The sequence below is a fragment of the Anas acuta genome, chromosome 1 (assembly GCF_963932015.1).
Source record: "Anas acuta chromosome 1, bAnaAcu1.1, whole genome shotgun sequence".
In the NCBI taxonomy this organism is placed as follows: Eukaryota; Metazoa; Chordata; class Aves; order Anseriformes; family Anatidae; genus Anas; species Anas acuta.
The window spans coordinates 35,506,306-35,530,592 of NC_088979.1; the positions used below are offsets into that span (position 1 = coordinate 35,506,306).

The 24,287-nt window shown below is 35.1% G+C and overlaps 1 protein-coding gene across 3 annotated transcripts in view; it reads right to left on the reverse strand.

Moving 5' to 3' along the window:
• DIAPH3 (diaphanous related formin 3) overlaps positions 1–24,287 on the reverse strand; it is a 238,504-nt gene that overhangs the window by 100,820 nt on the left and 113,397 nt on the right. For all 3 annotated transcript variants that reach the window (XM_068675836.1, XM_068675828.1, XM_068675845.1), the window contains 2 exons: positions 7,127–7,366; positions 1,626–1,755 (listed from right to left, as the gene is read on the reverse strand). In XM_068675836.1, coding sequence (XP_068531937.1) covers positions 1,626–1,755; positions 7,127–7,366 — 370 coding nt within the window. The remainder of the gene's footprint in view (positions 1–1,625; positions 1,756–7,126; positions 7,367–24,287) is intronic.

Consider the following 24,287-nt stretch of genomic DNA (forward strand, 5'->3'; position numbering starts at 1 on the left):
AAGTGCATATTAAATCAACTTGCTTGATAAAAATATACTTCTGCAAAAGCACTAAAAGGTTTTAAAATTACATGAACCATATGTAGTCTTTGGGATCTGCTGGATTTTCCAAAAAGGTAGTGCTGAAGGAGTCTTCAAGAGAGAATGGACTTTTACAGGTAGGGAACCCAGCATATAGCAAGACTGTCATACAGTGAAACTGAAATGCAAAATATGTCTCATATAATACACTGAAGTAAACTCAATGTATAAACTTGAAAACAAGGTCATTGATTTTCATCCTACAACATACTCAGTGAGATCAAAGATTCATCAAATCAATACCAGATAGCTAAAAAAAGAACAGAAAACCTGGACTAACTGGTGATTTTACTGACTGGACTTTGAATGGTCAGTGTTTATATCTCAGAAGCTTTACAAAAGACAATCAACAGCTTCATAGAGGATGGTTGTCTATACTGAAATAATGGCTAGTAATATGGACCATTTTAGTTATTCTGGCTGATATAATAAATTCAAGCACAATAAAGCCAATAATATATGATTAAGGAAAAATCAGTTGCCAGTTAACAGCAGGTTCTATGAAAATAACAAATAATAAATATATATAAAGAAGGAAATAAAGAAGGAAATCCTATTTTCAGTGCAAACAGTTAGATGAGGGACTTAAAGCATTTGACAAATATTTAAACATACTTGAACTTCTAAATGGTTATAATCCACTAACCATAATTGGAAACTTTAGGAACCATGATAACAGAAAGCAAATGCAGTGTGAGTGACCACTATCTCAAGTTCTCTCTATCCGGAACAGTTTTTGGAAATCTGCAGCCTAAATCTGGAAGGCTGAATGAGGCACAAGAGCAATAGTGTACAGCGCAATACAGATAAACAGCAATATTCTCTAAACTGACATAAACTAGAAAATGATTAACTGAGACAGCCCATCCAATCTTCTTTCTGCAAAAGTATGACAGTGCTGGGGTGGTGTCAGTTTCTAACTCCATGCTTAGTCAGTTTAAATTACTTAGTCTGTGACATAATATGCAGAAGGATCTCTTAATTACTAAATTAAATGTAAAAAATCTGCTGCTGCTTATACTGAGATTCACTACACTCTACACTGCATGATGAAGCAGTAAAAAAGGAAGTCATTTTACAGACTTCCAACGCTACTGTTGCGTGAGAAATATACATACAGGGAAGACAAAAGTGTTCAGATTCACAGTTAGAAAAGATTGAATGACGGTATGACAGACTTTCAGAGTTTCTGAACTACAAGACACTCAGTAATAATGCTGTATAAAAGACTGAAAGATGAATATAGTTTAAGATCTTTTAATAGAAAAAGACTTTTAAAAGAAATCTGTTTTGGACAATAAGTCTCAAAGATACGTTAGAAGAAATGTAATGGAAAATCCTGTCGTTAATGAGAGGACTGAATTATACATATTATGTTAAACAACACTTGCAGCAGCTCAAAATTTTGATCTATGACTTGAAGACTATTAATGTGCACTTAAAAATGTTAGCATAAAACAAACATATTAAAAACACACTGCAATGCACTCAGAATCAAAATTTTAAATTACTTATACAAACCTTTACAGGTTAGTTATACGAACCTTTACTAGCTTTATCTAAATGTTGAAAATCCTCAGTAAAATTCAGAACATCCTGATAGCTTTCTTCACACACTTCTACAAGAAAATGGAGCAATGTTGTTTTTTGATCTGCTGACTTCGTATCTTTCAGCTAGACAGGAAAAAAAAAAGTTAAAATGCTGAGAATTAGATTACCTCGATATTTTGATAATTAATACATATTACTAATTGTGAATACAAAAAAGATAAGAATAAACTGTTGAACTTGAACAGCTCCCAAAGAAAACCCTAAGTAATGGATTTTTTTATTTCCACCCTTGCCAAAAATTCCTAGGAAAAAATATATTAAATATTTTTCTCTATATACAATATTTGAGTTCTGTACTCAGAAACAGTAAACACTTCTCTTTTAAAATATAATTAAAAATAATTTAAAATTCTCTTTTAAAATTTAAGCAATATAGCAATGTTTGTGAAACTGAAAAGACTTACAGAAGTGCAAACAAACAAAAATTCAGAACTAAATCAGCAAATTCTAACAATGAAAGATGAACACACACACTTACATGATTTCTTATATATGAGGCTAACCCTACCCTACTATGATGTATGTGGTGAAAACTACAGTTTCAGCCTTCACCAAGTTCTAGTTGTTCTCAACTCTCAACAAGGGCAAGTGAGTTCACAGACTTGACTGTTCAAAACCTCTGACTTCCAAAATTGTTAAACATTTAACTTCTCTGCCTGAATCATTTATACATACAGAATGATTTTAAGTCTGTCCATTTAAAACTTGCATCTATTTGTGTAAAAACACTGACAATAAGCAAACATTCAGTCATACGTTTCTGCTGTAGCCATCTCTGCTTACGTGAGACTTTCAAATCCACAGAGAGATTTTTAGAAATAGAAAATTGCATTATATATCATTCTAAAATGGCATCTCATATCAAAGTGCATGTTACTTTTAAAAAATACTTCTGCACGAGCTATTCAACAAAAGAAGTACATGTACTTAAGCACATATGAAGTACACACACATCTTAAATGGTTGCCATAATTGCACACAGATTTGTACATCTGACTATCAGGGGAAAAAGTCTTTAACATAGTATTAGAACTAGCACAAAAAATGTAGAAAATCTACATTAGTTTGCTTCAACTTCAAGGTTGTTCCTTAGTTTAGTTACCATGAAAAACAGAAGTTATTAGCAAAGCATAGTGTCATAAGAGTAACTACAGCAACAAGGTTGAAAGAAAGAATGACCTTCCTTTCCAAAGAGAGTTCAAAACCAGACACAGAGCTATATGGGGATTACATCTGAATAAAGAACTGAAAGCAAGATCGATCTCAATTTAAATATACATACATATACATAATATTTGTATTACCACAGGTTTCCCATGATTGTCAATTTTTTGTAAAGAGATTTTTTCCACACTTCTTGTGCTTCCCAATATACTCAGAGATCACTTAAAGTGCACTTGATTGATGTGATGTAAAAACCAGATAAGAGTATATTGTTTGCTTTTCCCATACTGTCAAATTAAAATGGAGAATTTTTGATGGTGCTTATCACTGAGGTTGACATTTTATACTTCTCTGTTAAAAGTCAGCATTTTATTTTCAAAGATCAAAATGATACTACCTTAATAAATCTGATGAGATATATGCATCCAGAATGTTTACTTTTTCTTTCAGACAAATAGATTAATAATAATGTGAGACAATTTTCAAAATAAACAGAAAATGGAACACACAAAAAACAACAACAGCAAATATTCTAGGGTCATTGCTGTATGCAGTGTTATAAAATAAATTACTTCTACTGTACTGGGATTCTCAGTGATAAATATCTGAACTGTTGGAACATCACACAATTTTTACAATGTGACACTGTTTAAAACGCACGTAATTAGCAAAAGTTAGTTTTAAAAATAAACCACTGTTATAGACATGCATTTATTCTTAATTTAACAGTATTTAATAAGTTATTATTAGCACACCAATATTATAACTCTCTTCTGAGAATATGCAGCAAACCTATTATAATTATTCATGATATAGGGAGAAGGCAAGATAGGGGATTATCTTCTGCAAAGCAGATAGTTTATATAGCTCTCTATGCATAGCTGTAGAAGAGAATGAAGAACAGCAGATAAATCACCTATTCCACAAATATTACAGAAACCAATAGCTTTGAAGGACAGAAGTGACTGCGAATTTCTCAAGTTCTGTGAACCCCTACTGAAAACTGCATTGCAGTCTACCAAGCAACCTGCGATTTGCAGATTTCTAGTTTTTGGGCCAGGGAGTATAGGTTTGGGTGGGATCCTCTTTGATGTTTTAATAATATGTATATATATATATGTGTATATATATATATAGATATATAGATATATTTTAACAGTTGAACCAGTTTATTATTCTCAGAACAGAGGAGATTATGTGTTAACCAAGACACAACACATAATTCAGAAAAATCCAAAAAATTTCACATACATTCTTTTACCTCTGTATTTCCAGACAAAGTGATCTAAGACACAGTTTCATAACCAGTGAAGGCTTGGCACTCACGGACTTCCTAAATGAGGCCACAATTGGATGAGGTGAATTAGGAATTGGTGACTAGAACCCTGATAAACATTGGACTGGATAGTCCAGGGTTAACTCTAAAACCCAGCTGTTCAACAGTGAGGCTAACTAAATAGGCACAATGAAGCAAGCAAGACAAATTGTGATAGAAATTGGATCTTGAATTCTTTATCAAATGTGCTGATATTTTGGAATATCACCATGTATCATGAAGGAAGAAAACTCTTGCTGATGAGCTGAACATAGTATTGTAGTATTTCAGGATTTGTCTTGGATGATGCTACAATATAGCATTCTCAGGTGATACTGGTAGCATTACTTCCCTGAAAGAGGTCAGATGGTAAATGCAGACTCACAATGATTCTCTTTCTGGGAATGTCACCTTTCAGAACAGCAAGTCTTTGACTATATCCAGTGGGAGAGATCTGAAATCCTACAGATTATCTCTATAGAGGTCATAGTCCCTGCTCTGCCTGTGCCATCAGAACCTGTAATAGTTGGTCTTTCTTTATTAAGTCATCTTCAACTGTATTGACGAGGCACTACCCTCCAATGCTCCAAATAAGTTTTTAAACAGTGTGGTCTGGCATTTACAAACTAGTGATGTCAAATCAAATATATATGAAATCTTTGTCATTTGAACTTTACTTTTGTACTTACAGATTCCTTACATAAATGAAACATATTGAATACCATCATATATGCTTATGCATAATTAATGAAGTGCTGAAAGGCACAAAACAGACGTTTCTAATCATATGACATGATACAATAACAAGGTTCTGCTGTACTAAGCATTCTGATCATGAGGAGCAAATTACCTTTTTCTATAATAGTTTAAAGCTTTCTATCAACATCACCCAGTATATAAATATATTATATAAACACTTAATGAGTATTTTTTCTGTGCAGGTTAGATGCCTACTTAGTCCCTTTTCAACCTGAATTATTCCAAGAGTCTAAGAAACCCACATGCAGTTACCAACTAGTTAACTAAATACTGTAATCAAATTATTATTTATTTCAGCTTTTAATTTGGCCTCATAGGGATTCGTTGAGAATCACTAGTATACCTGGATTTCAAAAGCTTTCCAGAATCTCGTTCACTATCAACTTCTTAACCATCTTTGCAGCTACAAAGCTTTCTTAAATCTTTAACCAAGCTTCTTTTCCTACCAGCAAAGCCAATTATTCCATCACTACCTTAACTACATAGAAACCAAATGTTCAGATGCCTTCTTTATGATAAATTAATAACAAAAGGACACTTGCGTCCTCCTCACGTTACTCTTTCTTTTCTAAATTAAATATACCTACATTTGATTTTTTTCTACATTTAGTAGTATTACATGTTACTATCCCCTAGATTCTTGCTAGTCAGTCTATATGTTTTCTACAGTAATACAGTAAAGACTTCATCAAAATATATCTGTATCAAGAAATTTGTAGACAATTGCCTTCTTTATAATACACAGAAGGTCCACTAAAACAGATTTTTCTCCCCTCCAACAGAATGTCATAGCCTCCTGTAAAGCTAAATAACCCAGAAGCTTGCAAATCTAACAAACTATGATATCCTAGTTTGTCAAATGTATTTTATACTAGAGCACTGTAAGGATAAGCCAGGACCTAAAGCCCATTTTCTGGAATTCCGTATAGCCATTCATTCCTTACTTTCATTATCTGTGCACATCAGTTCGCTTTCCTATGTGGAGTAGTTCAAACACAGTTTTCATCTTCCACATCTTAAATTATTTCTCTGACATCATTTTTGAATCCTGATCTGCAAAGTGCTTGTAACAACTATCTTCATACTATTTTCATAAGTATATTTCTCTCTCTTCTTTTTTTTAAGTTATTATGTGCATTAAAAATACAGAGAATATAATTGGACCTAGGATAGATTCTCATAAAGATCATGCCTAAGAAGTAAATGCACCTAATTGGAGAGAGAACCTTTAGTATCTGCCTTTTAAATACATTTCTCAACAAATTGTACCTTTAACTCAATAATTTCATCTACGCTGTATTTCTCTAGGTGGTTGATGAATGCTTAAATGTTTACTTTAGACTAGGGAAGGAATATAACTTATTCTCTATGAATATTCAAGATACAGGTATTGCACCAAACACTTAAGAACCATAATGAAAGAATTCTGAAACATGGCAGAGTCAGGCTGATTAAAGAATGTGTTAGTTAACATAAAGGTATTGCATTTTCTCCATCATGTAGAAAGACAAAGAAGCTGAGAGAAGATAAAAAGTACATAATAGCTTCCAAATTATTTCATTTTTATGAAAATTATTACATACACTCTCTGTTCAGATTTTGCTGTGACCAGAGGGCACAGGGAAAGAAAGAAAAAAAAAAAGTAAGTAGAAGGCAATTAGGCTTAGAATTGTTTGTAAATTAATACTCAGGGAAGTACAGATGTCTTCTTGCATATATGTTAAATTTTCACTTTTTCAACTTCTATATAAGAAACATAGGGAAAACACGGGGAACTGATGAAACTGAGCAACAACAAAAGGAAATCAGATAAGGAAAAAATTATGTAAAAGAAAACATAACTGTATCAAAAAATATATATATGACAGATTTAGAAGTGTTCAGACATGTAAGACTACAATGCTACCAAGATCACATTGATATGGTCCTTCCATAACCTTATTTATTTATTGCTTTATGATTATTATTTCCTCAGTATGGAATCTTCTAAAAGTTTAAATGCAATCCAGTCTCAAGATGAGTGTACACAGATAAACTGTATTGTTCAAATCATCAACTAAAGTTAAGAATTATGAAGAAAAAAAAATGAAAACAAAGAATCAACTGTAGGGAAAACATCAAAACAAGGTATTTAAGTAGTGCAATAAAAACAAATGAAGTGAATGCAATACTCAACCTGGACATTTCAAAACTCACTTTACATAGGGAGCTGAGATTATATCCAAAGGTCTGTGCATTCCGAGAACCTGCATTCATGTAGTTTCCCATTAATAATACTAGTTCCAGCAGCTTGCTAAAGCTTTTACTCTTTTTTATCTCTTCACAGGCAGCACTGACAGCCATGATGTCAGGTTTGATGTTGTTCACCTGCTCTTCAAACTGGAGCTTAAAAAGAATAGCACTGAGCCGTGGCCGTAGTCTCTTCACGTTGCTCATCTGATTGAAAAGAAAATAGGAGATTTCCTTTAAAATTCATGCTACAGTTTGGCACTGTACAAATGCATACAATCTGAAATGATTTATTGGTGTGACAGGCTTGAAGAAGCAATATATCTGCTATAACTGATAGCAAATGAACGAATGAATGAGAGACACTTGGGTAAGCAACTGAAATCCCATCTTGTGGTTAATGTGAACTGCCCCCATCCTTTCCCAATAACTAGTATGTGTAAGCAATAAACGATAAAGTGTCATCATATATCACATCTGTCAACTCATATACCAAATCCTATAAAACTAATCCAAGTTTATGACCCAGTAGTTGCAAAGTAATAAAAGTAGTTCACAAATTCTGTATAACTCAGGATGTACCCAAACAAGGCAAATCTCATTTTCCGGTGCAAATATTTAAAAGCTGATTTCAATAACAGCTTACTCTAAACTTGCAGAAAAATAACAGTTTTGAAAAATCGAAGCTATAAAACACTAATAAAACATGCATTATTATGTGCCAGTATTCATATCCCACTATAGCCCTGGACCTTATACAGTTAATTAGGTAAAGCAGAAGAATGCTCCTAGGAAAACAGTAACTCCTGTAGATCATATGCAAAAGACTTGACTTTCTCTACGCTTTTCTGGTCAGGGATTTTCAACAGAAGTTTCAGTCTTCCCATATGACTTAGGTCCCTGAATTCCCACCCCAGATATACTATGAACGTTAGTTCCTACATCTAAACAAGACTGCAAATTGTATTATTTCTTTAAATCAAGGAACATGGAATGCATTCAGTAAATTAACTTCCTCCATCTCCCACGCCTACAAAGTACTACTTATCCATCCAACTCTATCATAGAAATATTCACCCATTTTTTAGGTTTGGAATCACATATGATCCCAGAAGCTTTTTGTTTTCTGTTCATGTTCCTTTTCTCACCACCAGGCATTATTTGTTCCTTGCTTTTTCCTTCTTTCACAGCAGAAATATTGTTTTGATTCCCTGCTCTTTGGTTCTGTTTGCATATGAGAAACGCTAGTCTCAAGATCCTCCATGACTATCTTCCCCCTTTTTTCCCACCCCTGTTTTCTCACCAATTTAATGAGTTCTGTAAGACCTTCTCAAGGCAAAGTTGTATCCAGTTATGCCTTGACAAGTCCTGAAATCCTAAACTAGTACAGTATGTACTGTTTTGTTTTCTGAATAAAAAACATATGATGGTTACCAGCTATTAGTACTTCTCAAAGCAACAAAAGAAGCCATAACATTGGCACTTCTACAAAGGAATGGGTTTCATATAGAGTGGCCTTAAAAACTTGCCTTTAAATTGGAAAAATCCCCCTCCAAACCACAGTAATATCTAAGGATTTATGGAACATTTTTCAACCCATACATAGTATACCAATGTGAAAATAGCTGTCAGTACAACATTCACAAGTTATTTGGTGCTGATCATCCCACAGTAGAGTCAGTGAAAAGCATAATGGATAATACTCTTTATCCATCTCAGTGTCAAGTCAAAACAAACACAAAGCTAAGCTATCCTAAGCTGATACTGAGGACTGCCTAATCCAATGAATGTGACATCGAAGCAAAAGAGACTGTAAATTACAGCCCATTCTATTGGTTTCTCTGTGACAGTAGTACTAAAAATCAGGTAGAGTTAGTATTTTATGCTACTAGAGCCATGCCTGCAATGCCTGTCTGGCAATGCAACCACCTGATCATGGTTCTATTGAAGTAAACATAAACATTTGCATTTTGGTTCAGATAAGAAATTTTGAAGTAAAATAAGGAATCTTTTCCAGTATCCACACTTCTGTTTACATCACAGAGCAAAGCACATGAACAGGGCATCTTTCAGATAAAACTAAACTGAAAAGCAGCTTCCAGAGCACACAGTATAGTCCAGCCAATACTGAGCTTTAGTTTACAGACCATCTCTGGCCTGGTGCTAGAGTAAAAAGATGAAAATATATATAGTCTGGATGTTAGCTCAGTATCAACTGTAGGCAGACACTGCGTACTTATCGTCAACTAAGTAGCATCCAATAGTGTGGTAAATTTATTACTGAACAATTATTAAGCAAGGATAACAGGACTTGAAGTTAAACTGGAAATTTCAGAATGGAAAAGAGATGGAAATACCTAAACCCCAACTAAAATTAACGCAGTACTTTTACACCTTCACACATAATTTAGGAATAAATACCTAAAATCACGTTAAGGTACTGGAAGGTATGTGTCACAAAGTTATTCTCCCAGGCCAATCAGGAAAAATCAGTATTATCTCATTTATCTGAAACAATTTACTTACTAGTACAAAACAAGTGCAAAGCTACTTATCATACCTGAATTGTAATTTTTGTTTTCAGATCAAACAGGAGAAATTTGAGACTAGACTCAAAAAACATCAATCTGCTCTAAAATTATCCAGAATTTTAGTATTTTTCCCTACTCAGGATGCAGCAGAGATGACCATTAATATCAAACCAGAGGAACTAACAGAATAAAGTTGCAATGATTTTAAGTGGTACCAAATTAAAGGCACTAGAGAACAGCAGATGATGCATGATTTATTGACTCATGGCTTCTCAGACAGGCAGGTTCCTGAAACTGAAATAATCAGATACTTTACATCACAAAGATGTGTTGCACAAATGTGAACAAACACAGATGCATGAAACATGCAAAGTTTTCATCAGAATGAGGTTAATAGATCAAGTTCTGTACGTGTCTTAACGATGGAAGCAGAAATGCATAATAAATTTTAAAAAAAGAACAGAAACAGGCATATACCAGAAACACAACTGAAGTGCCATTTGGCTATTATTATTATCATTATCATTAACACTCTGAAATTCATAGTTCATGTACAATGCATGTCTTTGGTACTATTTGTTTACCTGTTTGCTAAGTCAATAATTAGGAAGGGAGGAGATGGGGAGTTCCTTTACCAGTCTACGGCTTTCTTTGTGAAATGTTGTCTACAGATGTATTCAAACAGTGAAATCCATACACCTTATCACAAAAGATGCTGAAAATTTAATTCCAGTAATGTTGAGAGGCTTACATTCATGCCCTGATTTTTTTTTTTTTTTATACTCAACATATAGTACCTAAATCTACTTATGTACCTATAGCAGAATTCTGAAACAATAAAATAACTAAAGAGGGATGTTGAGGTAGAAAGTTAAAGGACAAGTGGACAACACGTAAGAGAACTCACTGTAGGGGTAATGAATTATTCAATTTTCAAGTAATAGTCTACAAGACTATTATCACTAAGCATTAGCCCAAATGGGAATTGACAGCTGATTTGAGCTACCTGGCTGTAGCTCCCTGAGTTCTTTATGCGACAGCAAAGAGAGGCTTTTCTCTCAATTACAGCATAATTCAAAAGGCACCTGCAACAGTGTGCCATCTGGTAAGCGTGTACCTTCACTGTCTGCTTTGTTGATGTCAAGTAAAGGAACATGTCTCAGAAGTCACACTGACATTACATTTTCATCACTGAATGTGATTTGTTCTTAACCCAAGCTTGTAGAGAAAAACACTGCAAGGGTTCCAGTTTCACAATATCATTTCCTTAAAGGATCAACAGTCCTGAAGTTGTCAGTGTATCTGAAAGCGTTCCCATTGAAAAAGTAAAATACCACGTACAGCCAGTATGACTAAAATGTAAGATGGAAGGATATCATCAATGGAAAACATAGTTGCCATCACTGTAGCACTGGTGAACTCTACAGAGCACACAGGTAAGAAGTGTGAATTTTTAACACTTTAGATTCAGGCACTCAAAGAGCAGAAAAATATATCAAGGAAGGAAAAACTGAGACCTTAAAAGGCCTATTATCCACTTTTTAGAGAAGAAAAAAAGAACACCCTGCTCAATTTGAAAAAGGTAGTCAACGTGTCTGGTACCTTTGTGAAGACAGAACATTCTGGAATAGACCAAACATTTTTTCAGCATATGGAAAGTTAACGACATAATGGAACAGCATTTTTGTTGAGACTTTTTTTATGGCTATGTGGAAATAGCACATCTTCCTTCAGCTTTGAGACACTTTTTTACCAAATAAATATTACTTAGCAGCTTAAAATTACTTACAAGAAACCAGAAAATCTCCATATTTATGTGTTATGTGTACAAGCAACCATTTGAGTTGATGACTTTTCAGCCAATCTTGCATCGATAGATGGCACATCCTGCTGCTCCATTTCCCTAGCTTGAATTATAAACACCTTGAGTTTGCACCACTGTCTCAGTTGCTTCCAAACCCAATATTTTCTTAGAGGATATCCACAGCAGAAGAGAAAGGAGCATACTGTGTATGACACAGGGACAACACTTATCAATTACCTCCTAGCTACACATGGATGGCCTTCTCTTGCCTTGAGGATGACAGTGCACTGATGCACTGTGCAGAAAATGCCTGGTACTGTTTTTGATGGCATTACGTTCAAAAAAGTTGAACCAGCCTGCGGATCTCCGAAGAGAGGACCCTCCTTTTGAATGATCCAGAGGTTACCTGTCCTACAAAATAAAACCAAATCACCAAATAGCACCAAATAGGGGCTATAACAGCTCTCGAAACAAGCTGACGTAACAGACTGCTATACACTGCAAGAGGCTTCCTGCTGAAATTCACAGATAGGTATGTTCCACTCTGAGAATAAATTTTTTTTGTGTTTTTTTTTTTTTTTGTGTGTGTGTGTGTGTTTTGTTTGTTTGCCTTTGTTTTTATTTGTTTTTTACCCTATCTGAAAATACAGTTAGCGCACATCCATTATCCACGTTAAAAAAGGGTTGTTGTTCAACCTGGACACACAAAGGTTTTTTTGTTTGCTTGTAGGCTGAGGCAGGTACATGGAAACTATCAAACATGCAGATTTACTGACATCTTGATCAGACTGGGACAAAGACAGCTTTTGTTTCTCAGAGTTAAGACAACACTATTTTCCTAAAAATGTATCATCTAAGAATAAAAGGGTCTAAATCTCCAAAATTCTCCTATCTGTAGCAGATGTAACAGCCGTCAGAAAAGCTATTTTCATTAAAAGGTACATATGGAGCAGATGCAACCAGACTGAAAAGGTTTCCTCATGGGAAACCAAGTCAGAGTTTGACATAGGAAAAGTCCTCTACAAAACCTCTAATTCAGCCAGATGGCAAAAATAAATAAATTTATAGCAGAAGTCAAGGGCACAAGTCATTGAGAAATTTAAACAAGAATAATACAATATCAAACCACACGGAGAGTCTCTAAAAGTAAGAGAGATCTGGCTGTATTCTAGATGGAAAAATCTTATCAGCTTAGTTCTAAAGGAGTCCTTCATTTGCTTTCTGGCTGCTACCAGAAACCCACATCCTAATGCTATTACTTTGAGTGTACCAACATATAGGCTATGAAGATATAGGTAGAAGACCAAAGTCTGTGTGGGAATGTCTAAAAATGATGACAGCAGGCTTAGTGTTTTCCACCAGGTTGAAACACCATACTTACTCTCAACTAAAAAGTAGAATTTGGCAATACGTAATTATTTGAACAGTATACAGTGATAACAGACAACATCAGCAGCTGATTATGATTGTCCTTGATAGACATTACACATTTCAGAAAAAGCACAGATCACTAACACTTTTATATTTAAAATAGTCTTCTCTACTGACCCAACAAGGCATCTAAGTTCATTTCCTAATCAGGAAGATACGTGTCTATGATGATGACAGTAGTAGAAAGGAAACAGCATTCTGCTGTAGATCTTCTGTAGTCTTGTCAACAGAGAATTCAAAAATTTTTTCCATATAGTTACTTGGTGCATTTGGAACCACAGGCAATCCATGGCAAAAACTGTCTGACATGAAACATCACATAAGTGAATGCTGTTGGAAAGACGTTCATATATCTTGAAAAATGTTCCCCACTTCTACAAAATGATAACGGAGAGGGTAAGTACTAAAGGATTTGGGGTCCATAGGACCCCATATGGACCCCATATATAGGACCCCATAGCACCTATGTGGCATGTTTCCAAACTGAGTGGAAATTGTGCAGTCTACTCCTAAGACTAAGAAAGTGAAAATACAAGTCATAAGGAAGTTTGTCTTTCCCTGTGTACCCTTAATCTTGAAGCAATACTTTTCAAGACACAAGTGAAGAAATTCTGCTTTGGGTATATCTCTTCTTGATTCTCTTTCATGATCACTGAAGGCATGGAAATAAAAAGGAGAAAAACAGATGGTAGAATCCACACTAAATTTAGCTGCCCCATGCAAGTCTTCTTTCAGGTGTAAAGAAATTGCTATTAATCTTAGAATCTTTAAGGAAAAAAAAGCTACCTCAGATTTAATTTCAACTGTAATTTGCATTTCTTGGTCAAGTCAAAATGTCTAAGCTCAGAATCACTTTTTTTTTTTTCCTGGACCCAAGATTCTAGTCAAATATTAAGAAATCTTACATAAAAAATTGCTCTGTTTGATTTTAGGAAACTGCAAGCCAAAGTGTGAATACTGCCAAACTACTGCAATATACTCCACAAAGTTGTTGCTATATGGGTAAAAGAAAATCCAAACAGTCTACCAACAGGTGATACTTTTGCAGTTACATTGAGTCATAATGAGACACATCTGACAAAGCTTCTTAAGTGAAAACAATATGGCACCAATTTTCATCAGTAATACCATGTGAACTGCACTGAGTTTTTACAGAGATTGCATTAAAGCAGATTCAAGACAAGCTCGAGACATTTAGAGGAATCTGCAATGTGAATCACTGATTGGCTGGAGGCAAAAGATGTAAACTCTCAGACATGCAACCTCATTGCTATGAAGTTGTAGTGAGACCTCCATGGAGAAAACTAAAAAAGAGAGAGCCTACGTCCATGCCAGAAGAAAAAAACACCACTGCCTGCCATCTGAAGAAACAAGACAATTGTTTTTAATCCATTCCTTAGATTTTGTTTTTTGAACTAGAATCATGCAAAACTGTTTCATCACAACTGAACGAGGATAAGAGTGAGACCTACTGGTACCAAATCTTTTACAGATGTTGATTCAGAGTGATCATCTTGCAGTGACGCATCTGAAGTAACATAATCCAATCCATAGAAATACTCACTCTTGTCAATCGCAAACTGACAAATTAGTTCAGATCATTTTCAGAAGATATTTCTGGAGCTTGGTTCTCCACCCTGTTCAGGTTTAAAGTTTGAAAGACATCAACATTGTAAGAGCTAAGGATGTTTCCCCTCTGAACAACTTAAGTAACTTGACTGTTATTTGGCATAAATGTATTTTTATACATCTCACTACTTTAGGACCTTAAATAAACTGAAATGGTGCTAGGTATGGCACTAGGTATGGCACTAGGTATGGCTGTGCCCAAGCATCAAGTATTAGGAACACCTCTTCAGGTATAGTAAGGTATTCCCCAGACACCAGTGAAAGACATTAACACATTCTGAGTTATCCTTAATGTGAACATACAGGTGAAATCACCAGCTGAATATGGAATTGATCATTTTAAGTGTTTGCTGAATTATTTAAGACAAACTAGCCTTCATCAGGCCTCACTCTAATCTTCAATTTACTCTAGTGAAATCTTCTCTTTTGGTATGAACTCATTAAAAACACATCCATCAGCGAACAAGCTGTGAAGCCATGTGAGGATAGCTTGCCAAATTCTATTCAGGTTAGCTGTCATGTTCCTCACAAGGTCCAGATATTAATTATTTCTGAAACAATATTTCATAATTCCCTCAATTTTATCTTTGAGTAAATAAAAGTGATCAAGTAAAAGACTGTTTCTTTTTCTCACTCCCAAACTATATGTGAACATATTTTCAAATATCTTAAGTTTTAAGATAAGCTTTAGTAGGAGCTATCACACATGGTACTTGAGACACTATCCTTAAGCATGCAATTGCTAATATAGTTACCTACACCTAAGGTCAAAGGTCCACTAAAAGTATCCTAACAAGTATTAGCTATTTTTTGCATCAAATTTGTTTATGAATAATGTCAAAATTATGATTTTTGAAATGGAATTACATTTATGGATTTAAAACCATAGTAATAAATCAAATTTCTCCAGGACTATTTTCTGTCACTAAGGATCACAGGCACTGAAGAGTTCACATGCCTGCTGCTAGATTCAGCTCCCTGCACACTGCACAACCAGATGAGAACTACTACTGAAGACAGTTTGTGGTGCAACAAGTTGCTAATGTAAGTTGGCACAGATAATCCTTAAGCCTTAGCATTGTTCCGTGGGCAAGAGAGTGGGGAGAAGTTGATGTGCGCCACTGGGGAGCTGACAGGGAGCTATCATTACAGAACATTTTTAGCTGGAACAACAAGAAAGCTTAACTTACCATGACAACCTACAACTCTTTAGAGAGTCAATTATATTTTGAGTATTCTTGTAGTCATGTATATAAACTGAATCCCAAAACAACCTAGGGATGGTGAGAGCAATGATCTGGAGCCACATGACATGGGACCAAACACTGCCGTGTCCTTCTGCACTTCCAGAAGTGCTCTGAGATGCCAGGCCCGAGAGGTGTAGACACGCCTGCAAGACACTCAGGTTATCAATGGCTGGAACCAACATGCTTGTACCCAACTTCCCTTTGATATACTGCTCTGTCCCCCCTGTGATGAAAGCAGGAAGATCTGCTTTGTAATCATTAAAACTTGTCTTAATAAACCAATCTGCCTCTCTCTTACCAATTTAAGTCTTCAATTATCTAACTGGATACTCAGATCATAAGATCTGGCTCATGCTCACTCCCAGACTGTGCCCAGGAATTGTTTGGGAACGTGCAATTCTGCACAGGCCAACAGGATGACTATTCTGTGCCTACAGTTAACGTCTATTCTACCAAATTAGCACTACAGACAATCAAGGTTCAATGTTCAAAAGAATTCTCTGGTGTTGTTCAGTTGATTACTATAGTCAAAGCCTTAAAATGTCATCTAGTAATTTATCATCCCCACAACTGCTAAAAACAGCCTTCTGAAGCATCTTGTATCCCACTGTTTTCAGAACACTGAATAATATTCAAAACCAATATAAAAACTGATGAGACCTGAATGTGGGTTTGGTCACTATTATTCCCTGAATGATTTTAGTACAAAAAAAGGAAAGACCATCAAGGACATTAAGGACTGCATATTCAAAACAACACATAGATCAATAAAAGGAATAAAGGAGTTCATGACCTCATAAAAAACTGTAAAAGCTAGATGGATTCTCTGAATCATCACCATCAACAAGCTATTTTAATCAACCATTATTTTTCTTCCTCTCAAATAAAAACATATTACGGAGTAAGAAAAAAAAAAAACATCCATCCAACATTTGCCTCAAGTATTTTCAGCATAAATCTGCAATGCAGATAAATTCAGTAAATCTTTCCTACCAACTTTTTACATTATTCCACTATAAAACAAAACAAAACAAAAAAAAGTTACCCATTTAAGCTGAGTTTTCAGATGGCTTGCTTGGTAAAGGGAGAGATCAGATAATCATGCTATGAGCTAGGCTATAACTGAGATTTGTCATATATCCTAGGTGCAAAGTGTTGATTTTCATTAGAAAGGCGTTCCTAAAACAAGTATTTAAGTAGTAATATCCCACTAATTGCAATGCTTATATGCCAGAATCTATACAAAGCAGTACTGTGTTTGCACATTTTAGTCAATAAATATACGAAGTAAGCAGGAAAACAACCTTTGGAGGTCACTCACTGCATTCAGCCTTCCTATGGGAGAATCAGCTTTGCCAACAGAATACGTATTAGCATTGTCTGCTCAAAGAGATGGCTGACTACAAAGACTCCATAATCTCTATAGTTATATTGTTTTAATTATTACCACTATTAGAAAAATCCTCCTGTTTGTTGTCTAACCTGTGTAACTTTTGTCAAAAATGTAAACCTATCATATACTTCCGTAACAACCATCATTATTCAGGACATATTATTCCCTTTCTTTTTCCAGGTTTCCTACACATATTTCAAGAGAACACCCTGCCTTGGGTTTCAAGTTTAAAAACTTAAGCAATATTTCTTCATATTACTCATTTCTACAACTATTGTCATTAGTCACCTCTGAAGTCCAAGTCCATGTTTAGATTCACACCTCTATAACTAATGTACAAAACACCCCCAAACTGGCCGTAATACTTTAACTGAGTGTGCTTCAGCAGTGGTGAACAGAGGGAAATTCACAACTTTATAGGCCATACTCCTGCTTTTACAGTTTAGTTTTAGGTATGCCTACTGGTTGCAATGAGGACAGAACTGAATCATGTTCTGATCCACTACAGTCCATTATTCTTTATTAGAACTGCACCCATAACTATACATTTTAACTACAATCACTGCAATCAAATTTTGAGTCACTGATGTTCCTAAAATATCTTTCACTGCCATTACGCAACTTATACTTGTCAAAAACTCAATGGGAAGGCGGTTCCCAGCAAAAACATTAAGTTATTCAAGGGTCGGTCACAAAAAAGCAACATAACAAGAAGATAGTTATTGTAATCAAGATTATGATGCACTGTGCCTAAATATGAAGCTCAAAGTTAACTTTGACCACTGGGAATGCAGCACTGCTGTGAAGCAAGAAGAAGAAAAAAACAACCACCACAACCCTTCCCTATCTAAAACAAGCAATTTGAGGGTGTGGAAGGCTGGCTTCCAACACAAAGACAGCTTATTGCGTACTCACTCCATCCTCCAAAAGTCTACTGTTTGAAGTGTAAATTATGTCAATATATCCAAAATGATTAAATTTATATTTATCCTTCCTTCATTCTTCCAAACATATTTACTTCATAATAATGATAATTTAAAAAAAAAAAAGAGTTGTCAGTGCACTTTTTCAAGTGCACATTTCTTACTGAACAAATTTGTAGAAGTGAGTAAAAAGAGTTCAACAACACTTTTTTTTCAGTGCCATTTCCTGTGTACAGGATAGACATTCACCAAAGCTTCTGTACTCTGGCTACATAATTATGCCAATGTTAATTCCTCCTATTGCATAGTTCTTTAACAGAAATATTGAGGTTGGTACAAAAAGAAATGTGCACATGTAAGAAGCAGAAAACAGAAGCACAAAAATATCAATAGAACAACCTGCACTTGTTCTCAGGACACCATTCCCAGCCATAAACCTGAGGAATTCTTTTTTTTTATGTTACAACCAGAAGACCTACACTCCAATACGACCACAACATAGATGAGTCATCAGAAGACCTTGCATAGTAGCACCTAGGGAATAGCAACAGGGCTGCATAATATCACATAAATTACTCCTTTTCTTACTAGCTGCTGCGGTTTAACCTGGCAAGCAGCTAAGCACCACACGGCCTTTCACTCACATACTCCCCCCTCCCATGTGGGATGGGGGAGAGAATTTATTAAAAAAAAAAAAAAAAAAAAAAAAAAAAAAAAAAAAAAGATAATATGCTTGTTGGCTGAGATAAAGACAGTTTAATAGGACAGAAAATGAACGGAAGATAATGATAAAAGAAAATACAAAGCAAGTGATGCACAATGGAAATGCCTACCCCCTACCAACCAATGCCCAGCCAGACCCTGAGCAGCAGACCCCCCACACACCCAGGCCAGCCACCATTAATTGTTTAGCATGACATCACATGGTATGAAATACCGCTTTGGCCATTTGGGGTCAGCTGTCTTGGTTCTCACCCCTCCCAGTTTCTTGTGCATCCCCTGCTTACCCGCTGGCAGGGCAGCATGAGGAGCTGAAAAGTCCTTGGCTCAGTGTAAGCACTGCTCTGCAACAGCTAAAACATTGGTGTGTTATCAGCAACATTCTCATCCTAAATCCAGAACGCAGTACCAGCACCATACCAGCTACTAGGAAGAAAATTAACTCCATCCCAGCTGAAACCAGGACACTAGCCTACCAACCAACTCTAAATATGTATTTTAAACATAGGGAAAGAACCCAGGATGTGGGAAGCAGCATGGCCTAAGATTTACAGAAGCAGAAGTTAGGAGACTCTGAGATAAAGACAGCTTCGTAACAACTGACAACATATAGCAAAGCATATAAAAGAGCTATCCTAAAACTAGCTTGCTGTCACCTATCAAGAACAAGCTCAGAGACGTAACAAGGTGTCAAGTAAGTCCCTTGACCTCTGTGCTGCACATTAGCAATCCTGGCCAGACTGCTTGGACGCACACATAATAGACGAATAAGGGTATAAAGGTACAAGAGAATTCAATCTCTATGAGACTGAACAGGTGAAAAAGTCAGTTTACATTAAGATTTTGTAAATAAAAGTCATTTTCTCTTTCCATTAGATTCTGCACCGAGAGCTTTTTTTTCTAGGCTCATTTTTCAATGTTAAGTCTGAAATGCCCAAGTTTTAGGTTATTATAAACCTTTGTTTTGTATTTCTTCTTCAACTTAGGAAAAGTTCAGAAAGCTTACTTCAAACAAGCAAGCAATAAGATGCCCTTATCAGCTGCTTCAAGACCCTTGCAATTTTAATATCTCAAGGGGAAAAAAAAAATGAAAAAAACAACCTCAGACTCAGATCTAATTAATACAAATGAACAATAATAGAAGATAATCTTTAGTGCTTGAATATTTTAAATTCAAAAACCATTGAACAAATGTTGACTCACACATATCTATTATAGCTTTATTAAAAACAATTATAATGAACAATGGCTTATATTTCAACTCTACAGCAGTCCCTCAAATAAGCAGATATTTCTTTTCTCACACTATTTCTTAAAGGGCTCTAACCTTGCTTGCCTGAAATTAATACTGCTGCATTATTGGATCACTTGTTTAATTATGCTGTATTTGAGCCATTACTTCTTTTTGTTCTTACTTTCAAGAAGTCCTATGCAACTGTTAGAATTAGACCATGACTTCACATTAAATTACAAATATAATGTGTCATTAAAAAGGTTTATAAGGGTTCTTGATAAATAAACTCCTCTACAACTCATGTTTCCAAATAATGCAGCTGAGCTAGCAACTTCTAGTTTTCACTTGCTTCAAAATACCTATTTTTTTCCTTTATTTAGTCATCCCCAAGTTCTTTTTTTATGAAGTTTAACTGCATCTCCATGGTCCAAATCCCGTTATTTTACCTGTTCTTTATATGTAAGATTACCCATGGGGTGTTTCTCATTTTGAATTTCCCTTAAGAGAATATCTTAAGGGAATTATCTAATATTATTTTTTCTGAAGCTGTTAGCATCTTGACTTGGTTGCAAGCTTGAAGCTTTAGAAGACCTAAGCTAGAGATAACTACACGAGACTGTCTTCAAGTAAGTCAACACTGGAGTCATCTAGAACACTGTAACTGTCTGAAGCACACAGGAAAACCATACTGAAATGGAATGATAGCAGCATGGAAGGCCCCTGCTGCTCCCGGGAAGTGACACTATCCCCTTATACTTGGGGCTGGTGGGAGGGGAATACAACTACCCAGGCAGTTAAAACAGCTGTGCTTACTGGTTTCTGTCTTGGACACATGTTGTATGGTCATCAATGTTCAAGACAGATACGGTGCCATGCTATCCAGACAAAACTACTGAAGTCAAAAGGTAGCTGAAACTCAACATGACCATAGAATAGCTACAACAGGGGGTAGATATAATTATGTGCAAGTATGAGAAACTCTTCAACTGCTGGCAGGAAACTGTCCAGTATTTCATGGTACTATGAGAAAAAACAGAGGGAAGCTGTCAGGGGTTTTGTAAAAGGATGCAACAACAAGGCTAATAAATACACTCCAAGCTAGTAGTCTTTGGCCTTTGGAAGAAGCAATTGAGGGTTTCATATACTGACAGGACCCATTCTTTGTACAATGCGGTTTTGAAAGAGAGCAACCTTTAGTAAGTACACAATCAAGATAAGGAAGTTTTATTAGCTAGACAGTAAGGGTGAGAAGAAAACGGAAAATGCACACACACACACACAAAATAAGCAGAAAAAGACAAAACCCAGCAATGATCTCATCAAAAACAATGGAATACAAGGAAGAGATAAATCATCAATGCTGTAATAGGGATAGAAGATAACTTTTACTTGGATATATTCATGCAGTAGGGTGAAAGTATAAATGACAGGTGAAAGGTATATTCTACATATCTTATTATCTACACGTATTATGTATGCATATCTATTATCAGTTATGTGTATATGGACTACTAGATATTTATATCTATATACATATTCTAAAGAATATGGAACAGACCAACTTTTGAAGCAAGAAATTCAGAGAGAAATAAGTTGCTGTACGCATAAATGAAAATAATACATGGACAAGTATCCAGAAAGTTAAGATAAATAATTGGAAGCAAAGACAGACAAATCAAATGCCAAAATGTTTGCTTAAGAAAAAAAAGATGGTTAGAAGCTTTAAATCTGGCTGACATACAACTATAAGATCATCAAAAAAGGGAAGATGACAGGAAGCAAAAGAAAAGCAACTGCTATATGAAGCAATGGACAGTGCAAGAAATTGTTTAAAGATATGCTTTTGTCTTTTTTACAGTCCTTTTGAAGAAAATAAAATTAGTAGTAGTTCAGCACAAGTACAGTCAAGCAAATATTAGTTTTGTAGCTAACACACATTTTCCAAGGCATTTGGGAATGCCAAACAAAAAATACAACATCCAATGAAGTCTTTATTTGTAACAATGATTCCCAAAATCTAATAATTTATTTAATAAAATTCAATTCTTATTTAATAAAACTACTACTTAAACTAGGATGACTGACCATTTAGTACATATGCTTTTTTTCTTTGAAAAATTATAAAATATTGCTTGACATCCATGGATGTATCTCTAATTTAACTTTTGTCATTCCAATTCTTATTTCACAAGTATACTAAAAATAAAGGGTAACTGAGTTATTACATTCTCATTATTTTAAAACCTTACCTATGGTTTAAGATTCACTTCTTGGCTGTGACAACCAAAAAAAATAGCTCAAGAATCACAGACAAATTCAAAAAGCAATGCACCACTTCTCCGGTGTTTTGTCATCTTGTTTGTGCAGTGAGAAATATACATATAAACAGTATACTCCAAGAACTCAAGTTTTGCTTTGCCCAATAATTTTTAGCTATTTCAGTTCTTCAGCACCTTTATCATCCCTTATGCAATTAGAATATAAGCATATATGCACATAACATCTACACAACAAAAAATAACCAACCACAAACGCAAAAACTTCTGTCAATAGTCAACTGCTAAGATGATCGTACAGCTGAAATCCCATTCTTCTCAGATAGGTCTCACATTTTAATTGTGCTGTCATATGACTACTCATTTCTAAACACATACCCAGTTTTCTCCATTAACAAGTTTTACAGAATAAGTCACCCGATATTGGTCATAATTGATGTAACCTCCAAGAAAATAATATGACAAATTAATTCAAGAGAAAGTTCATCACACTGGGTAAACCAAGTAGAAAACATAAACTATAGTAAAATGAAGTGCAATTGAATATTTAGATTTTGACAAGCACAAACATATTTCATGTAGCATTTGATCATCAAAATACAGCATTCAAAATCAACTTACGGTAACACTGTGAAGCTAAGTTAAAGCACTAAATAAAGTTAAGAGATTTCATAAACAATTTCATAACACAGTTTTCATAAAATAGTTCTTGGATGTGTGCAAGCTAAAACAAAAAAAATCTATATTAATACGTGATAATATCTATGTTCTGAGACAGCAGTATGGAGTACGTGAAAGAAAGAACACACAGGAAAATAAAGTAGTTTATCTAAAGAAAACCTAAAGTCTGGAAGAGAAGATAAGAGTAATAAAGGATTTATTTTATACTTACTGCTGAATGAACAGAAAACATAAAAGTGCAAAATGATTTAAAAAGACGAGGATAATTGCAGAAACCAAACACACACAAAAAACCTCACACCACAAAACTCTCATAGAGGGAACCTGAACTGCTTAGAGTCTTGCCCTCAATGTCTTTAAGCCAACAGCAAAAGTTAATTAACTCACATTGAAATAAAACACACAATATGTTAACAGTCACAGCATGCCAGTATCTTCGTAAGTGTCTAGCTGTTTCTTTCAGAGTAACAAATCTTGACTTTGAATTCAAGGCCAGGAGGATAAAAGAAGGTTTGCATTATAAAGATTTTATTATCACTCAAGTAGTAATTATCAGTTTATTCACTATTTTGGCTGTTTCTTGGGAGGCACATGGTTTAGTCTTTCCCCTGAGCACAACTTCAGAGTAAATTAACATGATCTCTGAATTCTCTGAAATACCATAACTATGAGATACTACTCAACTAAATGATAGACCTCAAAGTCTTGTATTGCGTGTTTGATTCTCCTCACTTGAAAAGAAGAACAAAAATGAAGCAAAACATTTTATATGTGTGTCAGCAGTGGTACATGGTCCTTAAATGAACAGGAGTTCTCAGCCTGCTTCCCAACCAAAAAAAAATAAAAATGACTTATGCAATTTTATTTTTTTTTTTTTCAAGACAGAAATGAACTCATGGCACCAGCGGCTCTCTTGCGAGCACCAAACACTGGTTTGGAGGAGAACATTGCTTTAAAAACATTCGGTGATAAAAACTGGTTGTGGCTTGATCCCTGAAGTCAGCTCCACTAGACTCACCATAGGTGTGACGCTAGAAAAATGATACCTAATGATGTCTTTTTATGTTTTACATAGAAAACGAAGGAAAGCACACACTTGCATTCATCAGTGAGAATCTGGTTGTTCCTTCAGAAAAGAAAACCCACAAACAAATATAGCAAAACTTGACCTAGATTGCTATATACTAGCTCTTCCCATCAGATGGGGCTGAGACAGTTTAACTGAATTGGAAATTTGTAAATTTTTAAAGAGCAAAAGA